The sequence below is a fragment of the Equus quagga genome, chromosome 10 (genome assembly GCF_021613505.1).
Source record: "Equus quagga isolate Etosha38 chromosome 10, UCLA_HA_Equagga_1.0, whole genome shotgun sequence".
NCBI classification, from domain to species: Eukaryota; Metazoa; Chordata; class Mammalia; order Perissodactyla; family Equidae; genus Equus; species Equus quagga.
Window position 1 is genome coordinate 80012126 of NC_060276.1, and position 15910 is coordinate 80028035.

Here is a 15910-nt window from a genome sequence, read left to right on the forward strand (position 1 = left end):
ATCTGTCTCTTCAACATCATCTCATGACTCTCCTACTTACTGGCTTTCTTTTGGTTCCTTGACCAGGTCTCCACCTGTCAAATGTTACCACCATATACAAGTCCTTCCTTGACTACCCTATATAGAGTAACCCCCCAGTCTTTCTATCATAACCCTTTACTTTAATTACCTTATTTGTTTAGGGTCTATCTTCCCCCACTAGAATGTGAGCTCCACAAAAAAAGAGATCTTGACTTATTCACTGCTCAGTATTCACTGAATGAAAAAATGAACTGGTTGGGGTACCAAAGAAGGAACAGCCAGGCAGTTCTGCCCCTTCCCTCCCCACCTCCACAGCAAGCAAAAGACAGCAGAGCCATCTGCTCCCAAATAAGAGTGGTGAGAGGAAAATGTTTGTGGCCAAGAGAAAGGTCAGCAATATAGGGAGAACACCACATCCAAGAGGAAGGGGAAGCCCTTCTACCTTTGAAAACTAGCTACTAGGCCGCCCTCTGGGCGGCATTAAACACAAGTTTCAACATCCAGTGCCAGGAAGTATGTCCCACGCCTTTCCCACAATTACTGGAGGAAGGCTACAGTAATTATATATAGCATTTACAGACAGAATCTTATGGAGGAAAAAGAAAAATCAGTACAAGCTAAGAATCACCAAACACTTACGGTAAATCAACACTATAAGAAAACACTAAACTCAACAAACAGAAGAATAATCAAGGAAACAGCATTAATAGCACAGAATAAGACTTTAATATCTTCAGAGATATATGTGAATATACTACATCCATGAGAAGAATGAACTACAGTTACTAGAATTAAAAATGTAATCCCTGACATAAAAAAATAGTGAACGGGAGATTGGAAACAGGTTAAAAATTGAGAAATTCTCCCAGTACAAAAGGGAAAAGGACAAAGAGATGGAAAGCATGAAATGAAAAATTAATAGATAAGAAAAACAGGAAATGAAGAAACGAAATTCTCTATTCACAGATGATATAATCTTATATATTATATAGAAAATCCTAAATAATACACCAAAAGCTATTAGAGCTAATAAACAAACTCAGCAAAGTTGAAGGATACAATATCAACACTCAAAAATCTGTTGTATTTCTATATACCAGCAATGAAAAACTTGAAAAGAAAATGAAGAAAACAATTCCATTTATAACAACAACAAAGAGAATAACAAATGATGCTGGAACAATGGATAGCCACAAGCAAAAGAATGAAGCTGGACCCTTATCTCACACCATATATAAAAATTAACTCAAACTGATCCTATCATCTGTACTTAATCAAGTGTGACGCAAAATAAAGACACTTTTAGACATAAAAAAAAAAACAAATTAGTCGCCCATGCAACATATTTAAAAATATTACTTATGGGGCCAGCCCAGTGGTGCAGCGGTTAAGTGCACACGTTTGGCTTTGGCGGCCTGGGGTTCGCCGGTTCGGATCCCGGGTGCAGACGTGGCACGGCTTAGCAAGCCATGCTGTGGTAGGCATCCCACAAATAAAGTAGAGGAAGATGGGCACAGATGTTAGCTCAGGGCCAGTCTTCCTCAGCAAAAAGAGGAGGATTGGCAGCAGATGTTAGCTCAGGGCTAATCTTCCTCAAAAAAATAAAAATAAAAATAAATAAAAATATTACTCATAGAAGCATTTTGGGGTGAGGGGAAGGAATTCTAGGACACCAGAAACAGTGGCAGATAAGTTTGACCCAGCTATAGCAATGAACACTTGAAACAAACAAAAGAATCCATTTGACTGTGACACTTGGAAGAGTCTACTTTGAGCAACAAAGTTTAAATGACGGGAATTACATTTCATTTTTTAATGGTTCTAGTCACATTACATGATCATCGAATAACATATAATCATAACATAAATGCTATTTATTGATTTCAATTCTTCAACCTACAAACCATGTGCAACTAAATACAGATGTTATAAACTCTGCCAATGTTAACAAGTAATTTAAGTAATAAAAACTGGGAGGTGTACAGGGAAGAAAAGTGGAGGAAATGGAAAATATAATAATTTCCTCACCCTTCACAGCAATGAGTCAATAGGTATTGTCTATAATAATTAAATCATCGATGATGACAGATGGAAACTAGACTTTTGGTGGTGAACACAATGTAGTCTATACAGAAGTAGAAATACAATGATGTACACCTGAAATTTATATAATGTTATAAACCAATGTTACCTCAATAAAAAATATATAAACAATTAAATTTTTTTTAAATTACTAAGTCAAAAAATAGATAAGTATATTATTTACAAGTTATTTATAGCAATGATCACAAGAATTAAAACCAGGAACTTAACAGTGTTTGGGGAGTGGGATGGGGTGTGGGAGGGTGTTAACACAACAATTACTTTTAATTTTCTATCCTTCTGAATTGCTTTCATGTTTATGCATTAATTGCATAATTTAAAATTACTAGTTTACAAAAAATAAATGATTAAATTGTATCTATTCGATGGAATGTTATACCATTGTTTAAAAAAGTTAAGTGAGGTGGAACTATGTGTAGTGACATGGATAGATGGAAAATAAATGCATAACAGCACATGTATATATAGAAGAAGTATATGTACATAAATGTATAATATGTATCTATGTCATTATAAATATATAGTACATATAAAGAAGTATTTCTTTTTTTTTTTAAAGATTTTATTTTTTCCTTTTTCTCCCCAAAGCCCCCCGGTGCATAGTTGTATATTCTTAGTTGTGGGTCCTTCTAGTTGTGGCATGTGGGATGCCGCCTCAGCGTGGCTTGATGAGCAGTGCCATGTCCGCGCCCAGGATTCGAACTAACGAAACACTGGGCCGCCTGCAGCGGAGCGCGCGAACTTAACCACTCGGCCACGGGGCCAGCCCCAAAGAAGTATTTTTATATAAATATTTGTATGTTAATTAGAACCATGTCTGGAAAGATTTATTAACAGGTATGTCTATAGGTTTGGAACTGAGGTGGATTTTACTTTACATACACACATATACTAGTTATATAATAATAATAATAAGGAGATACAGTGCTAAAGATTCAGAAAGATGTCTATGATATGATATAAAAAAATCAACTTGCGAAACAATATGTATAAATAGCACAATCCTATTTTTGTGAATAAAAAGTATAAGTTGTAAATAGATCTGTGTAAGCTTAAGTCAAGAAAAATAAATAAGTACCAGATAGTGGTTACTTGTGTGATTTGAAGTGATAGAAAAGAGAAATTAAATTCCTACATGACTTAATTTAAAAACAAGTCATGAGACTATGGATAATTTTACTTTTTTTTTTTTCCTGAGGAAGATTAGCCCTGAGCTAACAACTGTGCCAATCTTCCTCCACTCTATATGTGTGTTGCTGCCACAGCATGGCTGACTAGTGGTGTAGGTCTGTGCCCAGGATCTGAACCCGTGAACCTGGGCCACCAAAGCAGAGCATGCTGAACTTAACCACTATGCTGTGGGGCCAGCCCCTTTACTTTCTTTTTTCAAAAATATTGCAAATAAATTAATACCCACAAAAACAAGATTAAATTAAAACCACAAATTTTTTTATAAAGGAAACTGATACCAGGCATTTTTAAGTGGAAATCTAAAACTAAGTTCTTCCTACCGACTAAAACAATCTATAAATCAGTCCTGTTCTGTCGTTAATACAAAAATAGACATTGCTCGCAAGTTCCCAGCTAATTCACCAGAGGGCTCTCTTACCAAAGATAGTTCTGCTGTGTCTATTGAGTAGTTCTGGGCACCTGCAGCCCAAGTCAAGGCCTTCTTAAATACCTGTGACTTCAGAATCTTGTGACATAGACAATTGCATTTCAAAGGACAGAACTTTAGGAAAAAAAGGCATTTCTTTAAAAGCATAACAATAAGGTATTGGTTAGAAAGAATGATACTTACATGTAAACATAATTCGCTGGGTACAGAAGTTATCACATTCAGGTCCCTTTTGAACACTGATATGTTAGTAGGCTGACTTGCAGCCACATTGGACAGAATCTTAGAGCCTGTCTGCTGAAAATTAGGGGACTGTGCAGGACTATCTTGAATTCCACAGTGACTGATGGCTATGACTTCTGGCACTGGACATGAGAGTGTATCTTCAGCAGAGGAAGAAAATTGAGAGTCTATGCTTTGAGTATCCTTCTGACTCTCAGGATAGATGCTAGATATACTATGCTCCTGATAGAGCAAGTTTCTTAATTTTTCATCCAGAGTTTTAATTCGGTTGTCTGCAAACTCCATTTTTGGAGGTCTTTCCCCATCTGATTCCAGGACAGTAGTGGGTAGAAGGGTAGTCGGTTCAAGGCTGGGAGTCTGAGTGGGAATGACCATCTTAGAAGAACTTGCTTCAGTGTTCACTGTGGTTTCTCCTTCTTGGGAAATAAACTCTGTATCCATAGTCGGCTGCTGCACTAAGGATTGAGGCTTTTGATCAGACATACATGCCGGAGTTGTAAGAGAGTTACCAGCAATCTGAGTTGACTCACCAGGACGGGCCATAAGTACATCAGCCTGATTGGCAGCTTGGTGACATGGATACACAGGTAGGAACATGCTTGCTTGGTTGGTGAGTCCCTCACATTCAACTGGGACTGCATGAACTGAAGTAGCAGTATAACTGGAACTAGTAGCAACTGGTGCCATTATCTGCCTGTCATTTTCCACTTGATAAAATATAGCTGGCTGCTTAGTTTCCACACTGGCATATTCAGAAATCTTACCATCAACTACATCCTTGTGTTCTGATTTGGAGGTGAAAAGTACACGCTGGCATGGATTATTTTCTAGAGTGAGCAGTGTGTCCTGTGATATTTCCTTATTACTGATGTTTCTTGGACCTGGAACAATAACAAAGAATGGCTAAGCATGTACAAAGCATGGACTAGTACCCAAACTCAAAAGGGACAGGAGGAATAAGGGGCAAACGAGAACCTGTATGAAAGTACTCATAAATAAGATTCAAAATACACAGAATTCAATCTGTCAGGGGAAAAAACCTTTTAAAAAAATAAATGTTAAGTAAAAAATGGCTTAAGTTATACCCTAATATTAACATCTTCACAAATGCTTATGAAAATTCTCAAAAGCATAGAATAGCCATGAAAATAAGTTAAAAATATGGTCTATATACTTGCATCCCCATCCTCCAAATCTGGATAAAGGTGGCAGACAATGAATGCTTACTAAAATGTGGATGTAGTCCAGGAACTGCAGACATGGACGGCTGAAAAGAAGGAGGAGACTGAGCCTCACGGTTTCTTATCGTTTGATTGATACAGAATCGCCACCGACCAACTGGGGATGACTGAGGAGCAGATTCATCTGTAGAAAGAATTAGTAAAAATTAATATGCTAAGAAATTGTCAATATATTTACCTTATTGACTAAGGAAACCAGGTTAAAACACCAATTTGTCTTGTATCTCCATTTCTAACAGCACTAGGACTTGTGTAATTTATAAGACCAGACCTCCCAATCCTGACCAATACTCTAAAGAACTAAGCACAAGATACCTTTAGAGAAGGATTTTAGATTCTACTGAAACAAACATTGTATCAGTAACAATTAGAAGCAGGGTACTTTTTGGGAAAAAATGGAAAACACTTTTTCCATTAAAACCTACATCTGTTCTGTATCATGATATGGTCGTATTTACATAAATCTATATGAGTATTAAAATTTACAGAACTATACACCAAAGGAAAAAAAGTTCAATTTTACTGTATGACAACTTAAAAAATAAAGTTAAGTAAGCCCCTAAAGCTTTACTCCTCCTTTGTAAAGTTATTCAAATAAGTAGTTCTCTCTTAAACTTTACCCTACTTAGTCAGAAATCTGCTCAGACTCTTGATAATGAGAAAAAGAAGACAGAGGAGGACCCTGGCATCCGAACACAAACTAAATTTCAGGGTAAGTGGTATCTGGTTCCATGACTCCCACACCACCTGTTGCTTCTTCATGTTGTTATAATTCCTTCCGAGGTCCTCATTTGCCTATGGCTCTTCTCCCCCTCCCAGATACTCTAAATATACCCATGACCAGAGCTGAGAAGAATGGAGAGATAAAGTCATCAGAAAAGAAAATAGAAGACCCCATTTTTATCTGGAAGTTTATCTGGTATCTGATTTACAAAAACTTATCAGTGATCAGAGCAGACAGAAGCATGTCGCTAGTGGAATGAAAGCAAGATATGAATGACTATTAAAACATGAGGCAAACTTAGAACATAATGATTTTAGTTAAACTTTCTGTCCATCTGATATCAGAGGGAAAAAAACTTACCAGTTAAGTTCAAACAGTAAAGCTGTTAAACGTCATCAGTACTGTGACTGCTTTTCTGGTAACATACCATGTGACGACTCAGAAATAATAAATCAGATAAAGAACCAACACTTGGAGGAAACTTGGAGAATGTTTTTACTTTTTCTTTTACTTCTTACTTCTGGGCTACAAAGTCCTCCCAAAGTATGGAAAACCCTACATTAACAATTTATCAAATTCCTTTATTGGCTAACATCCTTCCCAATGAAGATGTGTAAATTAAAAGTTTCCAAATGTCTTGCTTCAAAAGCCAAATGGTAAATTTTATTAAATATACTTACTGCTGGTGTGGGTGGGTGCAGAATTTATCTGTACTTGTTCAGATGATCCTGTCTGAATTAAAAATGAATAGATAAATAAAGAAGTTCCTGATCCATATCCGAAAAGACCTATGTACTACACAACTGCTCTTACTTGGCTACTGTTGGGTTCCACGGTAACAGAGTCAACTCCAATGGCTCTTTCTGCAGCAGAGTGGACATGAAGGATTTCCTGGGCTTGACCTACAATAGCTCTCAATTCTTCTACAAATTTTTCTTTCTCACTTTCCAGCACAAAGTTATCTTCGACCTATCCAAAAGTAAAAGTAAGTCTATTCACAAGAATGAATTTAGTTTCTTCAAAATTATAAAATTGTATCAATGGTGACTACTCTAAAGAAAAATAAATTAAAATTAAGTATTTAGATCTAAATGTCACGACAGAATTAACAAAGGCCAGTAATAAAATGCCACATAATATATTAAATTATTCTTCCTATTTTTTTTTATCATTCTTTCTATATTGAGACCACTGACGTTTGTCAGATTGGCACTACCTACCAGAGAAGAAGCCAGCATTTAAGAAAATATCTGGCATTCTATAAAGTGAATGTCATTTGAAGAACATAACTGAGGCAATGTCTATGTTTAAAACTAGGATGTTCAAACCCCAAAGCTTTTAAATCAAAAATCACAAAATGAAACATCTCTAAAAGATGATAAAAAATGGCCCAGAGACAGTTCAGAAAATGCTGCCAAATGAGGCACAACTGACAAAATTATTAACTTGTAAAACGTTTACTTCTACTTGGCCAGGAATGCACATGCAAATAAAACTGGCAGAAACAAAAGCATATACTTTCCCTGACACCCTAACCCATCCCTCACAAAGAGGGGAAAAATACTAACGTAAGCCTAACAATTCAAAGAAAGTATGAAAACTAAATGAAATGATGAACATTACTTGAACAACTATATGTAAGATGTTATATCATTAGCTAACATATTAGAATTACCTGGGGAACTTTACAAACCATTCATGCTTATACCTCACGTCCAAAGATTCTCATTTAATTACGGACCCAGGCAATGGAAGTTTTTTTAAAAGGTTCCACAGGTGATTTTAACATGCAGCCAGGGATAAGAACCACTGACTTAGATCATCTCTTAATTAAACCCCCTAATATTTTGCAGATAAATATACTGAAACCAGAGGAAGTACAGTGACTTACTCTTGATCATAATCAATTTAGCTCTGTACAAATTTTAAAAACAGCACCCTAAAAGAAGATGGCTCTGAATAAATGGGGGGAGAGTAGGAGGGGAAAAAGAGACAGAGAATGCTGAAAGGAAAATAACTTGGTTTTATTGTACTTACCATATAGTCTGCAATATCCTCTGGAGCATCACCATCAACATCAAACTTGAAGGTGACCATCTTATTATTGTGTGTCTCCAGTTGACACTCTACCATGTTATCTCCAGAGGTTGACACCTGGGCACAAACATTTCACTGGTTTAAGAATCAGTCATTGCCTTCTTTGCAAATGGTACAAGGAACATGTTGATGAACTCACATACAATATATGGGAAAAACGGTTTAAATTGCTTAGAATCTAAAAAGATTCTGTTTTACCTGTGATGAAATACTGTCCAAACAGCCATTCTATGACAAATCTAAGGTTCAAATTACTCAGTAAAAAATAAGTTAGAAATGTGATCTTGTGGGAAACAAAAGGGAACACAACTTTTATAAAAAGGCAAAAAATAGTCACTATAGCTGTCTGCAATGCAAAGATCTAAGTTCAGTGATTCACTTCCAAAATTCTCTTAATCCCACAGACTCTTTAAGCAAAAGAAAATGCACTGCTAATGGAAATGTAAACTGGTCCAACCTTTCTGGACAGTGATCTAGCAACATGTATTTAGAAACTTTAAAAATCATCATACTCTTTGACCCACTATTTCTACTTCTAGGAATCTAGCATAAGGAAATGATCAGGGATATATACAATGATTTGTGTTCAAGGGTGTTTGCTGGAGTGAGAGAGACAGACACACAGACTCAGAGAGAAAGACAGAAAGTTAGAAAAAAAGACAGACTGGCAGAAAGAGACACACAGACAGACAGAAAGATACAACCTAAATGAAGACCAATAGAAAGAATGATTAAATTATTATATCTCTATGCAAGGGACTATCTAAGGCAGCCATTTAAAATATCATATTATTGAAAAATGACTTAATGACAAAGGAAAATACACATGATATATATTAAATTTTTAAAAAGGCAGAATAGGTGCCAGCCCGGTGGCAGAATGGTTAAGTTCAGGCACTGCGCTTCAGTGGCCCAGGATTCGTGGTTTGGATCCCCGGCATGGACCTACACACTGCTCATCAAGCCATGCTATGGTGGCATCCCACATACAAAATAGAGGAAGATTGGCACAGATGTTAGCTCACTGACAATCTTCCTTAAGCAAAAAGAGGAAGATTGGCAACAGATAAGAGTTTGTGGCAAATCTTCCTCACCAAAAAAAAAAGGCAGGATAATAAAATTATATCTAGGTAGGTCTAAACACCCATCCAAAATGTATACCATATTGGCAAGAGATATGGGCTTTAAAGTCTGATCTGGGTTCAGATCTGACTAATTACTTGCTAGTTCAATGACCTTAGGCAAGTTACTTTAGCTCTCTATCTTCAGTATCCTTGTTTGTAAAGACAAGTATACTACCACCTAATCATACAGGGTTATTGAAGGATTAAATGATAAAATGAATGCATAACAGTCCAGGTGTCTACCACATAAGAATTCAATAAATTTTCACTACTATTACAACTTTAATAATGCAAAATACTACTCATACATAAAAAAGAGATGAAAACAAACTGAAACATTAATAAGAAGCATTTCTGAGAGGTCGTTACAAGTGATTGTTATTTTCTTCCTTATATTTCACCTATATTTCCTAAGATTAACAATTAATACATAATACTTGTCAGAAAAATATTTAACAGAGTAAAAGTTAATTTAGAGTTTCACAATACTCTGTATTCATGTCCGCAGCAACATTGCCTCTCCCTAACCCCCCCCCCCCCAGACATCTACACACACTCTTAACCAAACCATATTTACACACTGACCTGAAGGACAGTGAGCTGGAATTTAGTCCCTTTCTCTGGTCGAGGACAGGAAGCTCTTCTCTGTTTGATCCGATCTTGTTTGCCATTTCCACTTGGGTTATCAGGGGTATTGGTGTTTTCCTTCACAGCTGCCACATCATGATTCAAACTAGTAATTGAGAAAACAAAAGCAACTCCTGATCAATTTCTCAGAGCAGACATTATTCTGTGATTCTCAAAGCCCAATATTTAATCCAAATCAGGGTTAACATCTGAAGTTCCTTCATGGCTAGAATCATTCCATCTTGATGGTAAAAGTCTAAGAAAAACTCCCAATTACAGAATCATAAATAATGAGTGTAAGGAAAATGAATAAGTACTACAATATCTTTTAAAAAGTTATGACTGCACAACTCTGCAAATATACTAAAAGCCATTAAACTGTACACTTTCAATGGGAGAATTTAATGGTATGTAAATTAGATCTCAATAAAGCTGTTTTTTAAAAGTTATAAAAACTGAGGTCATATTGTATTTATTTGGCAAACATCTTCTCATAGTAGTGGGAGTGAAAGAAAAACACTGCCAGTGACAGACCTCTGATACCTTTTAAGAGATGATGCTCTTGAGCAATTTTATCATCTTTGTTTTGGGGCTTCTAATTAATGTGGTTCAAATAAAAACCAATTTTCACTCAAAATATACCTGTTTATGTAATGAACTCAACAGAAGTAGAAAGACCAGCTATGAGAGACAGGAATAATGCAGGAGGCAGAATAAGAAATGAAAATGAGATAAAGAAAATGTGGTGTGTGTATATATATATATATATATATATATATATATATACACACACACACACACATACATACATACACACACAATGGAATATTATTCAGCCATAAAAAAGAATGGAAGCTTGCCATTTGTGAAAACATGGATGGACCTTGAGAGCATTATGGTAAGTGAAATAAGTCAGAAAGAGAAAGGCAAATATCAGATGATCTCACTTATATGAGGAATCTTAAAAAAAAAAACAAAAAAAACCCAAGCTCATAGATACAAAGAACAGACTGGTAGTTGCCAGAGGTAGGGGTGGGCAGTTGGGTAGAGGGTGGCTGAAATGGATGAAGGGACTCAAAAGGTACAAGCTTTTAGTTAAAATATAAATAAGTCATGGGGATGTAATGTGCAGCATGGTGACTATAGTTAAAAATACTGTATTGCATATTTCAAAGTTGCTACGAGAGTAGATCTTAAAAGTCCTCATCACACACAAACACAAATTTTCTAACGATACGTGATGATGGATGTTAACTAGGCTTATTGTGGTAAGCATTCTGCAATATATACAAATAGCAAATCATTATGTTGTACACCTGAAATGAATATAAGGTTGTATGTGAAAATGGCTCAACATGATTAATTCTGATTAGATATATTTTGCAAGTTCAAATCAATATGATTATGAAAGGGAAGATTTTAGTTTATCTGTGTCAAAGGCATTTTTCAGCTTTTTAAAAATAAATTTAAAGATATTTCAATACATAGAAAAATTGCAATAAATACATTTGAAACTTAAATGTGAAGATCTGTAGGCACAAAACAGATATCTTTTAAATTAATTTTTAAGTAAACTACTTTCTACTAAAAGCTACCCTTGAACTATTTGTATAAAGATATACAAGAAAAGGATACCAGGTCAAGATGGCAGCATAGGCAGACTCTGAACTCATCTCTTCCTACAAATACAACCAGGTTAAAACTATTCCTGGAAAAATTACCCTGGAGAGAAAACTGAAAACTGGATAAAAAGAACCCCCGCAACAAGGGAGAGGCCTGACTGAGGCAGAAGAGGCAGAAATTCCTTTTGAAGAGGAAAAAAGCAACCTTCACCAGCTGTGGAGCTTCATTGCCAGCTGGGTGGGAGCAACCATAAGGTACAAAGACTTCCCTGGAGAGGTGGGGACCTTAGCAGGGGCACATCCTTCAGACTTAGCACAACTGAGATGAGTGTCCTACCATCTGGCTTCACTGGCTATTAACTGCAATGGAGGAATACCCTCAGAAAGCCTATCAGATGAAAGCCGAAAAAACCCGGCTCTTTAAAGGGCCAACACACAAATTCACCTGTCTTGAGAAAGCAACCTAAAATCACCAAAAAGAAAGATACACAATGTTTTGGTGAAAAAAGACTCACCAGGTAGGCATCTCTGGGTGCATCTCAGTGAGAGGTGAGACCTCTCCAGAGACTGAGACATCAGTAGCAGACATTGTTGTGACCTAGTACAGGCGTGCTGACACACACCCTAGCAGATGCCATTGAAGTTGCACCCCCCAGGATGGTTAGCCCAGGGGTCTGCCACACCCACTAGCACACAGATTTAATCCAGTTCAGGCAGGGTAGGCAGCCTGCCTTAGGGAACAGCCCTACCCAACAATAAGCCCTCAGGCTACTTGTTGGCCTGCATACACCGGGTGCCTTGATCCTCTACAGGGAGGCAAGTGTGTCCAGCTCTGAGGAGCAGGGCATGTGTAAGGCCCAGGTAACCTGTGGGGGGCGTTGGTGGAGAGGTGGGGGCTTCTGCAGTGGGGCAAGTGAGTACATTCCAGGGGTCAAAGAGTGCACATGTACCAGGACTGTGTTGACAGTGTGTGTGGACCTGTGGGGGTCAGACTTATCAGTAGCAGAAGACCTGTGCTTCACAAACAGCCACACACAGGATTGGCCCCACCTTGCAAAGCCTGAAACAACTAGGTGCTCCAGTGCGTGGAGCCAGGTCCACTCAGCTGCAATCCTAAGAGAGCTGACAACAGCCTTGCAGGCCTGAGGCCTACAGCAACTCTAAGCCCTGAGCCTAGGAATCAGCTACACTGGGTACCAACCCAATTAAGAGGAAAACTGCAATAGGAGTGTGCTGATAGACTTTGTAGCCAACAGTGCTGAGGCTCCCCAAACCGGATTTACAAACAGCTGGCCAGGGAGGGAAAGACTAGACTCCCTGGGTACCTGCAATAAGAGCAACCCTGCCACAGCAGAAGGACACAAGTAGCCCACACAAGGGTCACGCTGGATCATTTGGACTGGTGACAAGAGGGAAGCACACTGCTGAGCCACAAAAGGTATCTCCTACATAAGGCCACTTCTTCAAGATCATGAGACATAGCCGACTCACCTAATACATAGACATAAGCACAGAGAAAGAGGTATAATGAGGAGGCAAAGGAATACATTCCCAGCGAGGGAACAAGACAAAACACCAGGAAAAACACTAAATGAAAGAGAAAAAAGCAATCTACCTGACAAAGAGTTCAAACAGAAACTCATAAAGATGCTCACTGATATTGGGAGAAGACTGCATGAACACAATGAGGATGTCAACTGAGGATTAGAAATAAAAAAAAATCAGAAATGAAGAATACAATGATGGAAATGAAAAATTCACGAGAGGGACTCAATAGCAGAGTACATGATACAGAAGAACAGATTAGCGAGCTATAAGAAAGACTAGAGGAAATCACCCAAGCTGAACAGATAAAAGAAAAAAGAATTACACAGAATGAGAAAAGTCTAAGAGAAGTCAGGGACAATATCAAGCACACTAACATTCATATTATAGGTGTGCCACAAGGAGAAGAGAGAGACAAAGGAGCAGAGACTCTATTTGAAGAAATAACAGCTGAAAACTTTCCTAACCTAAGGAAGGAAACAGACATCCAAGTACAGGAATCACAGAGAGCACCAAACAAGATGAACACCAAGAGGCCCACACCAAGACACATTATAATTAAAATGTCCAAATTAAAGATAAAGAGAGAATCCAAAGAGCAGCAAGAGAAAGGCAACAAGTGACACAGAAAGGAAAGTCCACAAGGCTATCGGCAGACTTCTCAGCTGAAACCAGACAGGCTAAAAGAGAGTGGCATGATATATTTAAAGTGCTGAAAGAAAAAAACCTACAGCCAAGAATACTCTATCCAGCAAGGGTATCATTCAGAATACAAGGAGAGATAAAGAGCTTCCCAGACAAGCGAAAACTAAAGGGGTTTATCACCAAGAAACCAATTCTACAAGAAATGCTGAAGGGACTTATCTAAGTGGGAAAGAGAAAACCACAAATAGGGATAAGAAAATTATTTAAAAAAACAAACAAACAAACAAACAGGCAATAAAATCTCTGGTAAAGGCAAAAATATAGTAAAGGTAGCAGATCAACCACCTATGAACATAATATGTAGGTTAAAAGAAAAAAGTACTAAAATTAGCTATTTCAATGATAAGAGGGTAATGGATAGACACACACAAAACAAGAGATTAGACATGATTTTAAAAACATAAAATGTGGGAGGAGGGGAGTAAAAGAGTAGAGCTTTTAAAAAGACGTCAAGCTAAAGAGACTATCAACTTAATATAGATTGCTATATTTGTAGAATACTATATAGGAACCTCATGGTAACCACAAACCTGAAACCTATAGTAAGTAAACAAATAAGTAAGAGGAAAGAAATCAAACATATTACTAAAGAAAGCATCAAACCACAATGGAAGAGAGCAAGAGAACACGACAGGAACAGAGAAGAACTACTAAAACATCTAGAAAAGAAAAGTAACAAAATCGCAATAAATACAGATTTATCAATAGCTACTTTAACTGTCAATGGACTAAATGATCCAATCAAAAGATACAGTGTGGCTGATTGGATAAAAAAACAAGGCCCATATATATGCTGCATACAAGAGACACACTTCAGACCTAAAGACACTCACAAACTAAAAGTGAAAGGATGGAAAAAGATATTCCATGCAAATGGCAAAGAAAAGAAAGCGGGGGTAGCAATACTTATATCAGACAAAATAGAGTTTAAAACAAAAACTGTAACAGGAGACAAAGAAGGGAACTACATAATGATAAAGGGAACAATCCAACAAGAAAATACAACACTTGTAAATACCTATGCACCCAACATAAGAGCACCTAAATATATAAGAAAATTATTAATAGACATAGAAGGAGTAATAGACAGTAACACAATAATAGTAGGGGACTTTAACACTCCACTTACACCAATGGATAGATCATCCAAGCAGAAGATCAATAAGGAAACACTGGCCTTAAAGGACACGTTAGACCAGATGGACTTAGTAGCTATATACAGAACATTCCATCCCCAAACCACAGAATACTATTCTTTTCAAATGCACATGTAATATTCTCCAGGATTGATCACATTTTGGCCACAAAGTAAGTCTCAATAAATTTAAGAAGATTGAAACAATACCAAGCATGTTTTCTGACCAGAAATTTATGAAACTAGATATCAACTACAGGAAGAAAACCAGAAAAACCACAAAAATGTAGAGATTAAACAAAATGCTGCTGAACACTGATTGGATCAATGAAGAAATCAAAGCAGAAATCAAAATTACCTGTAGACAAATGAAAATGAAAAGATGACATGACAGAATCTATGGGATACAGCAAGTGGTTTGAAGAGGGAATTTTATAGCAATTCAGGTCTACCTAAACAGACAAGAAAATCCCAAATAAACAATCTAACAGTGCACTTAAAGGAATTGGAAAAGAACAACAAGCCTCAAATCAGCAGAAGAAAGGGAAAAATAAAATTCAGAGCAGAAATAAATGAAATCGAGACTAAAAAAACAATGGAAAAAAATTAATGAACCAAAGATCTGGTTCTTTGAAAAGATAAACAAAATTGACAAACCTTTAGCTAGACACAACAAGAAAAAAGAGAGAAGGCTCAGATAAATAAAATCAAAAACGAAAGAGAGGAAATTTCAACGGACACCTCAGAAATACAAAAGATAATAAGAGAATACTATGAAAAGCTATATACCAACAAATTGGATAATCTAGAAGAAATGGATAAATGCTTAGAATCATGCAAACTTCCAAAATAGGATCAAGAAGAAGGAGAGAATTTGAATAGGCCAATCACCAGTAAGGAGCTCAAAACAGTAATGAAAGACCTCCCAAAACATAAAAGCCCAGAACCAGATGGCTTCCCTGGTGAATTCCACCAAACATTCAAGGAAGACTTAATATCTATCCTTCTCAAATTCTTCCAAAAAACTGAGAGGAGAGGAGGCTGCACAGCAAAGGAAACCATCAACAAAATGAAAAGACAACCTAACAATTGGGAGAAGATATTT

General features: G+C 36.9%; 1 protein-coding gene across 1 annotated transcript in view; it reads right to left on the reverse strand.

Annotated features, from left to right (window-relative positions):
- The window catches only part of WNK3 (WNK lysine deficient protein kinase 3), a 160231-nt gene that overhangs the window by 25219 nt on the left and 119102 nt on the right, over positions 1-15910 (reverse strand). Inside the window, exons 12-17 of the mRNA XM_046673065.1 lie at positions 9757-9904; positions 7988-8104; positions 6764-6919; positions 6631-6682; positions 5213-5350; positions 3926-4866 (exon numbers count right to left, since the gene is read on the reverse strand). Of these exons, the coding sequence (XP_046529021.1) occupies positions 3926-4866; positions 5213-5350; positions 6631-6682; positions 6764-6919; positions 7988-8104; positions 9757-9904 (1552 nt within the window). The remainder of the gene's footprint in view (positions 1-3925; positions 4867-5212; positions 5351-6630; positions 6683-6763; positions 6920-7987; positions 8105-9756; positions 9905-15910) is intronic.